This window comes from Crocodylus siamensis, chromosome 6 (genome assembly GCF_052110815.1).
Source record: "Crocodylus siamensis isolate JL-2025a chromosome 6, ASM5211081v1, whole genome shotgun sequence".
Classification (NCBI taxonomy): domain Eukaryota; kingdom Metazoa; phylum Chordata; order Crocodylia; family Crocodylidae; genus Crocodylus; species Crocodylus siamensis.
This window is the reverse complement of record NC_143400.1, coordinates 25225157-25240220: the sequence shown is the minus strand read 5'-3', so window position 1 is coordinate 25240220 and position 15064 is coordinate 25225157. Positions and strand designations below refer to the sequence as shown.

At 44.1% G+C, this 15064-nt stretch overlaps 1 protein-coding gene across 1 annotated transcript; it reads left to right on the top strand.

Moving 5' to 3' along the window:
• Window positions 1-4077: 4077 nt before the first annotated feature.
• LOC149861813 (olfactory receptor 6B1-like) lies at window positions 4078-9371 on the top strand. Its single transcript, XM_090053820.1, has 3 exons — window positions 4078-4986; window positions 8866-8923; window positions 9346-9371. Exons 1-3 carry the CDS (start codon window positions 4078-4080, stop codon window positions 9369-9371), a joined length of 993 nt encoding a protein of 330 aa, XP_089909946.1.
• The last annotated feature ends 5693 nt before the right edge of the window (window positions 9372-15064 follow it).

Here is a 15064-nt window from a genome sequence, read left to right as displayed (position 1 = left end):
GGTACACTGGGATGGATGTGCACCCCCTGAAACCACCGGTGCACCCCCTGACCAGCCGCATTCTTTGCTTAGATGATGGGCAGTTGGGCAGGTGGGAAAGCTGATGCCCATCCTGCAAGCCCCGACCGGGGAGTGGAGTTCCGTCTTGTGACTGGCCACAGGGGGACTCCCCTGCCTGGTCAGTGTGATCAGCCAAGGGGGGAACCCTCCAGTCAGAGGGATCAGCTGTGGGGGAACCTCTGCTCTTTGCTGACTGGTGGCCGGGGGGGAGGGGTACATGCCTGCCCTGACTAAGGCAGCACCTATTGCCCATGCTCTTACACTTTGTTTTGATAACTCAGAGCTGGTCTCAGTTGCACTTTGATCCTTTACTGGGTAAATAGAAACCTGCTCCAAGTTTGTTTGTTTCTTTCTTTCTTTCCCTCTTCCTTTCTTTTCCTGATCTGTACTTTTCTCCTAGTGATGTTCTTGGTTGAATGCTACCATATATATATGAAAAATATAGCTTCTTACCTATATAACAATGATATAGAATGATATAGGTAATTTTTTTGCAACCCCAGTTAATATCAGATATGATCCATCTTTATCAGTAATGAATTATTTGTAACAAGAACCCAAGGAAGGTAGGTTTATTTTTTACTGCATTGCGAATGGGGGAAAAAGGAGAAACAGTTGCATATCAGAGGATTACAGACACATTGGTACAGTTACGTAACTCAGTTCCAAGCACAGCTACAACATATTTATTCACTGGTAACTCCTCAATATACGAGTCTGTTTATTAGGTTTCTATACCGTTAATTGATAATATTGTTCTTGAGTTCCCACATTATAATCAAAATCATAATATTGTCATCATTGTTTTATATGCTCTAAAATAAAAACAGGATGATTCCTCTTGAAGTCTTTAGAGATCCTAGCATTTTGGTTGCTTTTCTGACAGTACCACACAATGAGCACAGATTTTCTATTGACTTCTTCCTATGGAGTTCAGGAATATTCATTATGAAACAAAAGGTTTCAGCCTTATGAGATCATAATGAATCTGATAAAAATGCCCAGGTAAAAATATTTTATAAGAATTTGTTTTTTAAAAATAATTTTTGAATCTTGACATTTTGTATTAAATAGTATTTTATTGGTTTGTTTATATTGTTTTTAATCTCTATATTTGTTTTTACATATCTTACTCTTGGAAGTACACTAGTACCATTAATTATAACACAATACTTTTGATTATACTATGGAAAAATAAAATATTAACAAACTTTTATTTAATATTGTATAGTATTAAGTTGGATTATGTTATATTGCATTTTTAAATCACTATCAGAATTTGTTATTTAGTATTGAATGTATTTTACTGACATTGAATATATTTTACTCATATTTTAATTCAATTGATGTATTATTGTTTCTTATCTGGGAGGCTTATAAAAAAAGGCTTTCTTAAACACCTAAAGAATCAGGTACTAGGAATTTTTTAAAAAATCACTGGTCTTAAATTGGTACAGAAATTAAATTCAATCTAAGCTTTAAAATCTAAAGTGTTGCTCAAAAGCTATTCCTTTAGAAAGACATAATAAAAGGTAGTTTAAGTTAGAGAGAGAGAGAGTATACTGCCTGGAAGGAGGTGATCAGTGGGGTCCCACAGGGTTTGATCCTTGGGCCAGTGGCAAAGTTAATACACCAGAGGGCAGGGAGCAGATACAGGCCGACCTGGACAGGTTAGATTAATGGGTGGAACATAATAGGATGCAATTCAATGAAGATAAATATAAGGTACTTTACCTAGGAACGAGGAATCCCCAGCACACCTACAGGTTGCAGGATGTCCTCCTCAGCAGCTCAGAGGCTGAGAGAAATCTTGGAGTCATAATCGACTCCAAGATAAACATGAGCCAGCAGTGTAATAAGGCCATTAACAAAGCCAATCGCACCTTGTTGTGTATTAGCAGATGTATGACCAAAAGATCGAGGGAGGTGATACTCCCCCTCTATGCAGCATTAGTCAGACCACAGCAGGAGTACTGTGTCCAGTTTTGGGTGCCGCATTTCAAGAGGGATGCAGAGGATCTGGACAGGGCTCAGAGGACGGCCACTCACATGATTAGTGGTCTTTGTGAAAGACCCTACAGGAAGAGGTTGAGAGATCTGGATCTCTTCAGCCTATACAAAAGATGGCTGAGGGGTGACCTTGTAGCCACCTATAAATTTATCAGGGGTGGACAGCAGGGAATTGTGGATGCGCTGTTTACCAGAGTGCCCCAAGGAGTAACTAGGAATAATGGGTGTAAACTAGTGGAGTGTAGATTTAGGTTAGACATTAGGAAGAAATTTTTTTACAATAAGGGTGGCCAGAGTCTGGAATAGGCTTCCAAGAGAGGTGGTGCTATCACCTAACTTGGAGATCTTCAAGAGGAGGCTTGACAATCACCTGGCTGGGGTCATCTGATCTCGGTCCTCTTTCCTGCCAGGAGCAGGGGTTTGGACCTGATGATCCATTGGGTCCCTTCTGACTCTGTAATCTATGAATATATGAAAGTATATTGTCTTCCTTTCTTAGACCCACAGTAATAATCATCATTATTTTCATTATTTATCAGGATTATTCAGAATAATAATAGTAATTGCAATATTACCAATAATAACCCATCAATTCAGAGCCCATTGATGTTCAAAGGGAGTTTTTGTTGTACTTTTTATTCTTTGATCTTAAACTGAGATATAGATCAGGATGGACATTCTCCCTCTCTGCCCAATAGCAGCATGCCAATACCACTCCCTCCCACAAATTGCCCCTTTCACCCTACACCTGTTGTGCTATTTCCCCTTGCCTGTGCTGCATGCACAGCTCACTTTCCCTGCCATATTCTCTCCTTCTCACTGCAACTGGGGATAGGAATTTTTGGCACTTGGTGGAAGTGGCATCAGTGTGCAGGTAGCAGCTGGTGGCCTAGGGGCTGGGAGGCCCTGGATGCTCATGGAGTGGAGTAACAGCCCATATCATTGCCTGGGTTACAAATGGTTGCCCACTCTTCTAAAAGGTTGCCACCCCACAATATAGAGTGATTCTGTGTTATAAGAAACCACTCTACAAGCTAGCCAGATTGTTGATTGCCACTTCAAGCTGCGATATTTAAGGAGTCACTATTTGAAATGTACAGAGTCTGATACTTAGGTTTCATTTATAAAATCCATGATTTCAAAATTTCTTTTCATTTTAAATTAGAACAAGCTCAGATTTTTGACTTTTCTATGAATTGATCAACTGAAATAGTTAACAGTGACAAAATCAAAATGTTTCATTTCAACTGTCTGTTCCTTTCTTATTTAAAAATAGAAATGCATAGGAATTATAATTAAAAATACAAAAACAGAATATTCTGAAATTAGAAAACAATCTTTGGTTTATTTATATTAAAATTGCATTTTCAATGAGTGAGGCAATATTATTTTTAATGGAATTCTGGTTTAACCCTAAAGAGGATTTCATTGTCAAACTGAGGGTTAAAAAAGAATAGATTCAGATAAGAGAAAGAAGTATTCTGGGGGTTATCAGAATTGACTGCTTGGTCAGAGGCCTCCCATTTTATAGGAAAAAAATGGGCTCTTACGTACTAAAATTAAATTGGCTGTAGGAAGGATTTCCTCACACATCTCCTAACTGTTTATTTGAAATTTAGACCCAGAAAATGTAGAGGTAAATAATAAGGGTGATGTTGTAGCTGTGATTGTTCAGGAAAAGTGACCTCTGAGGAAGGGTACTTTGTATCCAAACTTGCCTTCATCTGTCCTAACTATACTGTTGGTCCAAATAATCTTATCAATAATGAAAAAATCTTGCCTCTCAAGTTAAAGAATGTGATGAAGGAATTATAAGCCATTTGGAGTTGGTCTCTAGTCTGAAAAAAAAACTATTTTTTTAAACTTTCTCTCTCCTTCCTCCTTCTTTCTGAATGCTTCTCTATTCTGTCTTCCTCTATCTTCTTCCTCACTCACTTAATTCCCACTGTCTTTCTTATTATTTTACCCTCATTTTCCCTAGGATACTTTTATTCTTCAGCTCTCAGCATGGTGTTGGAGAACAGCACTAGATTCACAGAGTTCATTCTCCTGGGATTCCCAGCGATCATGGAACTGCAGATACTGCTCTTTGTGATATTATTGGTGGCCTACTTCTCAACTCTCCTGGAGAATTTTGTCATCATTACCCTGATCAGAACAAACCATCTTCTCCACAAGCCCATGTACTTGTTTCTCAGCAACCTCTCCTTCCTAGGGGTCTGGTACATCTTAGTCATTGTCCCAAAACTTCTGCTGAACTTCCTGGGGAAGAAAAGGACCATTTCTTTCATGGGATGCATGACTCAACTCTTCTTCTTCAGTTCATTCATGTGCACTGAGTGTGTCCTCTTAGCTGTCATGGCTTATGATCATTACATAGCCGTCTGCCACCCACTGCAATACTCAGCCGTTATGACTCACCATCTGTGCTTATATTTGGTGGCTCTTTCCTGGTTCAGTGGCTTCTCTATTTCCCTAATCAAGGTATCCTTCATCTCATGCCAAACCTTCTGTGGCTCCAGGGTCATCAACCATGTCTTCTGTGACATCTCCCCAGTGCTGAACCTGTCCTGCACAGACTTGTCCTTGGCAGAGCTGGTTGACTTTCTGCTAGGTTTAATCATTCTGCTGGTCCCACTTTCTGTCACGGCCTGCTCCTATCTCTACATTGTCACTGCCATCCTGTCCATCTCCACTGCCCAGAGCAGGAAGAAAGCCTTCTCTACCTGTGCATCTCACCTCACTGTGGTTGTCATTTTCTTCTCTGCCACCCTCTTCATGTACACTCAGCCTAAGAAGATCCACCCTTATAACTTGAACAAGCTGGTTTCCATTGTATACACTATTGTCCCCCCAGTTGTAAACCCTTTCATTTATTGCCTCAGGAACCAAGAAGTGAAGGGTGCATTAAGGAAAGCTTTTTTTTAGGATGAGTGCTGTCCCAAAAGTATCTGTACTGATTACTGCCCTTCAGAGGAATAGATAGTTTCTAAGTAGGGGTGTGCAAAATGGGCCATATTTGATTAGGATTCAGATTCAGCCTGAAACGGGGGACAAGGATTCAATTTATTGATTCAGATCACTATCCCAATTTGACTTGGCTGAATCTAAATCTGAAGATTCAATGCTGATTCATAGAATCAGTGATTTGGCCATAGACACAGCTTTAAATGTTTTTTCTACATACCTTGAGGTACCAGGCAGGGCTCGTGAATGCTGCGATGCTGGGGTGGATGGAGCATCCCACAGGAGTATGGTGGGGGGGGGCGTTGTGCTTGGCAGTGGACCTAGAAGTGGACCATAAGTGCTTCCAGTTCACTACTGGGTCCACTGATGAGTGCATGGGAGACCCCCCCCCCCCCCGAACCCCATACCTCCCTAACTCAACGATTGACTGTGGGGGGAACCTAGGTGCCCTCAAAAACCCAGGAGGCACCATTCACTGAGCTGGGGGGTGGGGGGAGAGTCCCAGTGTGCTTCACAGTAGACCCAGAAGTGGACCAGAAATGCTTGCATTCAAGATGGAACCAGATGACAATTCATTTACATGGGAAATGGAGACCAGAAAGCCTGAAGCAGAGACCGCAGTGAATTCTGGGATCAGAAAAGCAGGGGAGCACTGCATGATGGGGAATCTGTGCTCCAAATGCTAATCAACGCACATTTACACACACCCAGCTCAGCATTTATCAGACCAATTCTAATCTGAATTTACAAAGAACCCCCCCATCACACACACGCACCTCATCTAACCAGAACTAAGCAGAAGTAAAGTTTAATAGGCATCTTGGGCCGTACATTCCCCAGTCCCACTATGGAAGGCCTAGTTAAACTTGACTGACTAAAACTCACTTGCTGGGTTAGGGAATGCCGAGGCAAGAGACTGAGTCAGAGGGGGTATGGGCAACATTTGACCAAAAGTAAAGTGTTCATCACAGCATCCAGCCCATTGGAGCCCTGACCACAAGTGTTGTCATACTTTTCCCGGGATGACTGGTGGAAGTCCTCCCCACAAAGTTTATGAAAACTCATGCTAAGCTGAGGTTTGTTCATAATAGGTAAGAATCCAAAACCCTGATGCTGCAAGCTATCTATTGTTTCTGAAGAAACAATGAGGTATCCCATCCAGTATATCTGCTTTCCATAAGAATTTCAAGCTGGCTCCTAAGGGTCTGGTTACTCCTTAACCTTATGTTTTTCCTGGTTACTGATCAGTTTCTTGAGATGTTCCAAACCAGATAACCCCTTGTCAATAGAAAAGACAATTATTTACACTATTAAAAGGTGCTGGCCATTAAGGATCAACTTTCAGCCTGGGATAGGTAGATACTAGCTTCATACATCCTCCTACAATTTGGACTCTCTTTCTCTCCCTCTCTCTCCTCCTGGACTTCAACTGCTGCACCTAGCCTCTCTAACCCCTGCTGCCACTGTGTGTGTGTGTGTGTGTGTGTGTATGTGTGTGGGTGTGGGTGCAAGGGAAGCAATAAGACATTGTGTCACCATCTCCCCTATTCAATAAAACCACTGTCATTTGCAACCCCAAGTTGGGTCATATTTTTCTGAATCCCAGTCCCTTCCCTCTGCTAGTTTCCCAATCTCCTCCCAATTCTGTCTCCCCTTTTCTGCCACCTCTCAGCCTCTCCTTGCTTTTCCTGCTGCATTTCAGCCTCCCATGCCATCTACCGCCTTTTCCCTGTGAATTTCTGCTGCCTTTCCCTGCTTTTCCACAGCCCTGCTGCCTTTCAGTCTCTCCTGCCACTTTTCCTGTGATTTTCTGCTGTCTGTTTTCAGGCTTCCCCTGCACCTTCTGTAGTCACCCCACCCCCAGCTTCCCAGCTCATCATGGCTGTCCTGCTGTTTTCTCCAGCAGCTGGAGCCTTTCTCCAGCTCCCAGCACCTACTGCCACTCCCTGCAGTTTCTCTAGATGCCTCAGAGACATCCTCTGGCTCCCCATACCCAGAGTCCCTCTTTAACACCCACACTTTCCCTTAGTCCCATTTTCCCTCTCCCCACTGACCTTTTCAGCTTCCCCCGTAGCTCTGGCTCCATCCAGTCCCAGACTCTGTGCCGGCATCTCTCCCCTGTTCTGCAGGCTTTGGGCATTGTCTTTTAATCAACTGATATCAATTAACCTAAAGTTACCCCCAGCCTCAGTTCTTCAGCCCAGGTCCCTCTAGTCTACTGGTTCTAATTCCAGTCCTGGTACCTTTCACTCCCAGCAACTTTCACTCCCTATACTTCTACTTTTTTACCTTAACCTTTCCGCAGGTATCCCAAGTACACCAAGCACATACATATATACATACACATCACAACACCCAACTTAGGAACTCGCCTTTGTGTATATGTAGGTGGGTGGTATGTGTGTGAATTAGTGAATACACATATATATACCTATATAGATATTATTGTGTGGGGGTGGTATATGAATAAGTAATCCATGTATGTGTATTGGATGTGCAGGTGTTGGTGACTGATTCTGTCTAAATTTGGCATGTGTAGCATGTATGGGCTTAAACTAGTGATAGGTGTGCATGAACCTAGACTGGTTATTTTGGACGTGTGTGTATATGAGTTGCTACTGTGAGTGTGTATGCCTAATAGGGGTGTATGCATCTAGTGAGTGTATGTGTGCTTAATTGAGTTTTATGTGTGCATGTGCAATTGTACACCATACCCTCCTGTCTGACAGCACAATATTGAGATCTTGAGCATTGGCCTGACATGATACAATTGAGAGATGACACAGAATTCTTTCTGTTTTACATACAAATTGATATAGGACTGTTTGTATTCATAGATAAAACCATTTTTGAGTTACAGTTTTCCAAGTCCAAGAATTGATAATTGAGTTTTTACACACAATTTTTTATTGATTTAACACACATAGAGAAAAAACCCCAGCCACTCTGCAGTGAGAGAAGTGTGCATCTTTAGCACCTATTTTTCCTCAGCATGAAGAATATTTTTAGGAGGACAGCAGAGCAACATCAGTGAGGGTAACCAGTACATTAAGCTTTACCCTCTTCCAGCTGTGCCCAAGAATGTTACCTGGCTTTTTGGGCAAATGTGTGTGGGGGCAGGGGGAGAATGAGCCATGGGCAACAAGCTTCCAGCCCAGCTTGAACTCCTACATCAACGGGACTGCCTGAGTGTGTGAGTGGGTGGCCATTTGTATTGTAAGGCCCACTGTGGAGTAGGCAAGCTGGGATGGCTGACTGGCTGAAAAATATTTTTATTCGTTAAGAGAAGTAGAGCAAGTTCCAAGCCATGGGGCAAGAGTGAGGGGGTGGGGGGCAAGTTGGCCAGCACCAACTAGGAGTGCTGAGAAGGAGCCCCCAGCCATGGGAAACAGTGATAAGAGCATAAGCAGTGCGAATGTGGGTGTGTTCCTGTAAGCCCCATAAAAAGCCCCATATAGAAAAATATGATTGAACAGTAGGCACCAGAAGTGCTAGAAGACAAGAGTTCAAAGATGGGGGGGAGCTATTTTGCCCAAGAAGCCCCAGCCATGTGACAGGAGTGGGGGCAAGCAGCAATGGGAAAAGGCTTGGAGGGCCTGTCCAGGGAGGGAAGTTCTCTGAAAAACTGCAACTTAGCAAGACAGGACATGTAGACCCAAATGAGACCCAAAATGAGAGAGAGGCCATTTTCTCTGACATGTTCCATCCTAAGACCATAGCTTCTTTTTACTTATTTTGCTGTACCTACTGGACCCAGCATGCATAACTGGCAGTTCTCCTTTGTATGTGGATAGAGAGTACACTGAGCCCAAGTAAGGTAATAACAAGGCAATAACATTGCAGAGCACCATCAGTGAGGGCAGTACATCAATAGGACAGGCGGAGTGTATGATGGAGGGGGCAGGGAGGGCATGGCTATGGGCAAAAGAGCAGAGTGAACAGGCTCAAATGGCTGTGTGTGGAATATGGAATAAGGGTGTCTGTGTGTGTGTGAGTTTAGGTTGTAGGTGAGCTCATAGTGCTGTGCTGTGAAAGACGTTCTATTTAACATTTTCTAATAAAATGAAAAGTCTATTTTTTACATGTGACTAGGCTTTTTAGGCTAAACATTTATTTAGAATAAAGGCTTGCAAAGTACTCCTTTTGAAATGTGTGCTTGAATTCAGGGAGGGAGCTATTTAGACAACAAGCTGTACAGCTTAAAATCCTACATCAACCATACTGCCTGGTTTCATCTGGAAGATGGCAAAACCCCTCTGCAACTTGCCTTTGTATGGCTGAGATCAGAGACTGTCCTCATCCTTCTAGGCAGTGAGGAAGACCTCAAGTGCTAAGACCTAAGAGGGAAAGACTGAGTGTATGTATGAATGGATTATGTATGAGGGATTTGAGTGACTATATGTATGTATGAGTGTATGTATGTACACATGTATAATTTATGATTTTTTTTGCCCAACAGCCACAGCCCAGGCAGCAAGCAGCAATGGGAAAAGGCTAGGAGGGTGTGTGCAGGGTGGGCACTTCTTGGAATAACTACCTTTTAGCAAGAGTGGTAGAGGAGAGGGTATGTTGGCCAGTACCTACCAGGGGTGCTGAGAGAGAGCTCCAAGCGAGACCCCAACCAGCTGGCTGAAAAACTGTTTTATTTGTGAAGAGGAAAAGAGCACCTAGAGTGAGGGTAAGCAGTTAGGTTAAAGAATACCAATAAGCAATATGCCTATAAATACACCTCCATGGTGGGACAAAGTATTCACAGAAGAGAGACAAGCCATAGGGCAGGGGTGGGGGAAGGAGGGTTTTTGCCCAAGAAGCCCAGTTGTGGTGAAAGCACCACCAAGGGGTGGTAAGACCAGCTATGAGGAAAGCAGCAGGAGGAGGAAACAAGCTAAGGAGACCCTGTGGTAAGAATTAGAAAGGCCCACCATGGAGTGGGGAATCAGTGATCCCGTTGGTAGTGAAATGGTGAAGCATTAGGCTTTGCTTTGTAGCATGCAAAAAGTGAGTTATTTGGTAATAGTGTAATTGTTAACACTAGAGTATGCTTAGTATATGTAATAGTGTATGGAGGTCAGAGGGCATGTATGCTAAGACAGAGCCCTGAGGGAGCTCCCAGCCATGGGGGAAGCAGCATGGGGAAGAGGCTAGGAGGAGGGCCTGTCTAGGGAGGGAAGGGCATGTGCTTAGAGGCCCCAGCACCCTGTATGTCCACACTTCCAAGCCAAGCCATGGGGCAGGAGGGAGGGAAGAAGGCCTGAGAAGCCTAGGCAGGCAGGGGTGGTAAGCAAAGTGGGGAAAGACAGAGCTAGGGAGAAAGGGACATCAGGACTTGTTCATTTTCTGGGACATAGACAATAACCAGAAGGGAGAGGGTGTGGTGTGCATGTGTGTGTGCATGTGTGCACACACAGCATGAAGAGGAAGGAGTGATACCCTTTGCTGGTACAGTTACAGTCTTGAAAGATCTGTGGGATGAGTTAAAATAAGATGATGAATATTCTCTAATGAACTCAGATAGTGAAAGAGAGTCATTGAACACCCAAAATGAGAGAGTGGCCATTTTCTATGACATGTCACAGATCACTTTACATGGTGTGTTTTAGAAGAAAGAAATAATAAGAAACAAAATAAAATCCCAAACATGAGGACTTGGGTGAAAAAAATGAGAATTTAAACAACACAAAGAACATAGCCACTTCTGTAGGATCGAATGGTATCAATACAGAGATTCCCTGTCACACTGAAGAAATCCAGGAATAAAGATCACTATGGGGAAAAGGACTCCATATTTTTCAGGGACATGTGAAGAGGGCATTTTCTCTAGGCTATCTCTTTTGGAAGAAGCAAAAGAGTTTTTCAATGAATGAGTTATACTAGAGGTGTGGAGAGTACGGCCAGATTCTACCTCTGTGACCCCTGAGAAAGGGAAGGGAAAAAAATGGAAATGTATTTCCTATTAAAACACTTTTGAAACACTGGAACAAAAAAGATAGAGAATTAGAGAAAGATAACATATCTGATGGCTTTTTCACAGTAGATTCTAATGGAGAGGGATGTGATCCCAGATGTTCAGGAGAAAACCATACCAATAATATTAGTCATTCCTCAGAATTGTTCTGGCACCAGAGAATACTGTTAAGGCTGAAGATACTAGAAGAACTGAAAGGACTTCTACATACCTATCAGTCAACAAGACAGAATATATCCCTGGTGACAAAAAGCCCCACAATGCATCTTGTCTCCTCCCTGCTTCCTCCTCTCCATTTGAGCAGTGGTAGCCCCATAGTTTGTGTAAAGCAACTCTGCAGAGCAAGATAAGAGGGAGGTCCGTTGCCCAAACACCACTGAGGATTCATTGAGTAATTGATTAAATTTGTTTCCATTAAAGTTGATTCAAAATTGCTAAATAACACTTATGGTCATGGGGTTTGATGTCAAGAAAGATGCAGGGAAGTGAGAGCTAATAATAAGAGCCACCATACAGGAAGGAAGAGGGAGATGAGGGCCTTTGTCTTTGCTGAGACTGTAATGACAATCTGAAGTTTGCAGCAGTATCTACATTCAATTCTTCCACTGTGGAGGGCTTGTTCATTTGCTGAGACATGGCCAGTACAAAGGAATGAGTGCCTTTGTCCACCACCCAAGTTGCCAGGGGAAGGCCTCAGGTGCTAAGACCTAAGAGAGGAATACTGAGTATATATGAGGGATTAGAGTGACTGTAGTGTACTTACGTATGAATGTATGTATGTACACATGTATAATTTATGAATATTACTATTATTACTAGTATAATTATTAATTTAATCCTTACCATATGCATAATTACTTGAGATAATTGTCCTCACAAGATACAGAAAAGCACAATCATTAGGAAATAAGAACCAGGGCCAGTTTGGGGTCCAGGATCTTTGGGCAGCCACCAGAGAAAGGCAGACAGTTAGGAAGGAAGGGAGGCTGAGAAAAGCAGGCACATGACATATTATGATTACCACCGTTATGAAAATACAGTACCCTAAGGCCAAAACTTCATTCTACTTATTTTGCTGTATGTACTAGACCCAGCACCCATAAATGACAGTGCTCCTTTGTATGTGGATGGGCAGTCCCCTCAGCCCAAGTAACATTGTAGTAAAAAAATTGGGCTACATAAACAAAGGGAAACAAAGAAAAAGGAACATTACATACATGATCTTTGAAAAAAGTTAATGAAGGATATTTTAGTAAATAGCTCTTGGACTAGGCTGACGAAGCTTTAGTTGCTGACGTATTCACAGAATACGAGGACTTGTCTACATCGTGGCAAAGAGAGATTAATGGTGAATTCCAACACGTTTTTTCCAGTAAAAGGATATTAAGAGTAGTGGCATCAGGTGAGTGTCTGAGGCTTCTGTTCTTCTCTTCTGCCTGCTGTGCATGGGAGGAGCAGCATATGAAACATAGCATTTGGAAACTAGAAATAGGAGGGAGGGGGAAGTTAAGAGCATAAGACTTTGTATTGTAAAACTACCACACAGTCCCTCGAGCTCTGAAATGGTAGTTCCCCTCCTGTATGCAACTAGGAAGGGACGTGAGGGGTGAGAAGGGGGGAAGTGTTTATCCCCCACCCCAGTTTGAAACCTTCCCCTGTGACTGCAGGACTTCATGCTGTGGGATAGCTTGCACCAACATTCATGGCAATTAAATCCTATTTACATGAAAATTTAAATAATGCAAGGCACCCTCCATCAGGGCACAGCCAAGTGTCTCACTTACCTATGTGTAGCTTGTGGAACAGCTCGGGGTGTCCTGGTTCAAGTGTCACAAAGTGGTCTCATCCTGCAGGAGAATGCTGTACAAACATCAGCAGCCAGCACTGTTGTTGAACCGATCAAACCACTTGTGCCACCAGGGGCAAACGTCCCGCTGGGAACAGTCTCATCCACCTCAAAAATCTCTTGTTTATGGATACACTGCACTGCACCAGACATCAGCAGCAAGTGTTGTACTAGTTGAACTACCAGGGACAAGTGTCCAACTGGGCTAAGTCCCATACTCTGTTCGTGGATATAGCATACGCAACCTGAACACTGCTCCATGAATTTATAGAACCTCAGGGGGGCAGCCTCCCCTTCCCCACCTCCAGTGGCCTCATTCTGTTGTAACCCCGCCCCCCCCCCCGACTGTCTGTTGCCAGCATGGAAAGCACATGAAAACCCCCATGGGCTGCAAAAGTGTACAGAAACCACAGCCCCCAAAACCTGCCAAAACAAAACTCTTCCCTGTGCAACAAGTAGCAGGGGAAAATAATTAATGAAGGCAGCTTTTCTTGACCTAACACACCACTTGGCAGCAAGTAGTACTGAAAGGGTAGGAGGGTAAAATTGTTCTGACATGCCTCCTAGTGCATTTTACTAATTATAGCATAATAAATTGATTACATGGACAAGCATCCTAAATGTAGGAAGTGACCACTTCCCACTCTATAAAAATTCCATTAGAATCTGATGGACAGCCTTCCTGAAAATCTATATAACTAGCCCCAAGGTTATCAGTCACTAGAAAAATAATTCGATGGAATAATGAATTGAGACAAAGGTGTTGCTTTATTCAAAATTACTCTCTCAGACAACTTATGTCATATGTCAGAAAGGCTTAGGGAGCAGAGTGAGATGCATGGGTGAAAGCCTGTTGCACCCCCACGCCCCAAAACCCCCCAGCAACCCCCAACTGCCACAGAGCCCTCCCCGAACCCCAGCACCAGTCAGAGGTAAGCAGAGCCTGTGGTGGGAGGGGACTAGCCCAGCCAGCTGCAGGAGTCAGCTGAGTAGGAACCGGGGAGGGTCACACCCCACTCGGGCCCCTACTTCTCCCAGCCCCCAAGGGAGCCACATAACTGGAGCCATGTGAAGAGGCAGTGTGAACCAGCGTGCTTGTCTGCCTGGTGTGCGAGTTAGCACAGAGTTTTAGCAGAAGGGTGAGCAAGAGGGTCCGTAGCCCTGCCTGCGAGCCACCCTAGGGAAGCTGCATGACACAGATGGGCACATGCCACACCCTGAGGGTCCCCTTGGGTCTGTGCACCCCCCCCTCGGCACCTCAGAGACCTCCACCCAGACACAGCCCATGGTTCTGGGCTCCATGCAGACAGAGCCCCTGGCTCTCAGCTGGGGGGGGCTGCCTGTCATTTTTTTCAGGCTCTGGGACCCAGGAGCATGGCCACCTCCCCTTGTGGGGCCTGCTCCCTACTGGGGTCTCTGGCATGCCAGCTGGAGGAGCTCCAGGCCACACTCCAGAGACTACCACCACTGCTGGCCACTGAGCAACCCTTGAAAAGCCAGCAGGCCAAGGCACTTAAGGGAACCTACCTCAGCCCCAGCTCTAGAGCAAGATGCGGGCAAGGCAAGGGCCCCCAAGGAGACACTTGCCTGCCTGTACATAAATGCCAGGAGCTTGGGGAATAAACAGAAGGAACTTGTCCTCCTGCTTAACACAAATAATTACAATGTCATAGGGATAAAGGAGACTTGGTGGGACTACATCCATGATTGGACCAAGTGTACAGATGGCTATACCCTGTACAGGAGGGATTGAGTGGAAAAAAGGGGTGGAGGTGTAGCTCTCTATGTCAAGGAGAGCTATGAGTCCCTGCAAGCTGATATCGGCACCCAGAGTGGATGACTAGAGACCCTCTGGGTTAAAATCCATGGGGAACATGGCATAGGAAATACAATGGTGGGAGTCTACTACAGACCTCCCTCCCAGAATCAAGAGATTGACCAGAATTGTGCCAGGGAATTCACTGAGGTTGCATGATCCCAGTCCATGGTTGTTATGGGGGACTTCAGCTACCCAGACATCTTGTGGGCTGAGCGCTTGGCCAAATCTAAATAGTCGCAAAGCTGCCTCACATGTGTGGATAAGCTCTGATGCAACAAGTCTACAGGCCAACAAGAGGTAAAGCACTGCTTGACCTGATACTGGCAACTGGGGATGACCTAATCAGTGACCTAATGATCAAAGGGAAGCTGGGTGACAGTGACCATTAGCTGATCAC

What these genes read in the sequence shown, in the direction of transcription:
- LOC149861813 (XM_090053820.1), top strand. Translation starts at nt 4,078, where the DNA reads ATGGTGTTGGAGAACAGCACTAGATTCACAGAGTTCATTCTCCTGGGA. An exon ending in TGAAGGGTGCATTAAGGAAA is followed by an intron (nt 4,987 to 8,865) that starts GCTTTTTTTTAG and finishes GGTAATAACAAG; the next exon opens with GCAATAACATTGCAGAGCAC. An exon ending in ATCAATAGGACAGGCGGAGT is followed by an intron (nt 8,924 to 9,345) that starts GTATGATGGAGG and finishes TCATCCTTCTAG; the next exon opens with GCAGTGAGGAAGACCTCAAG.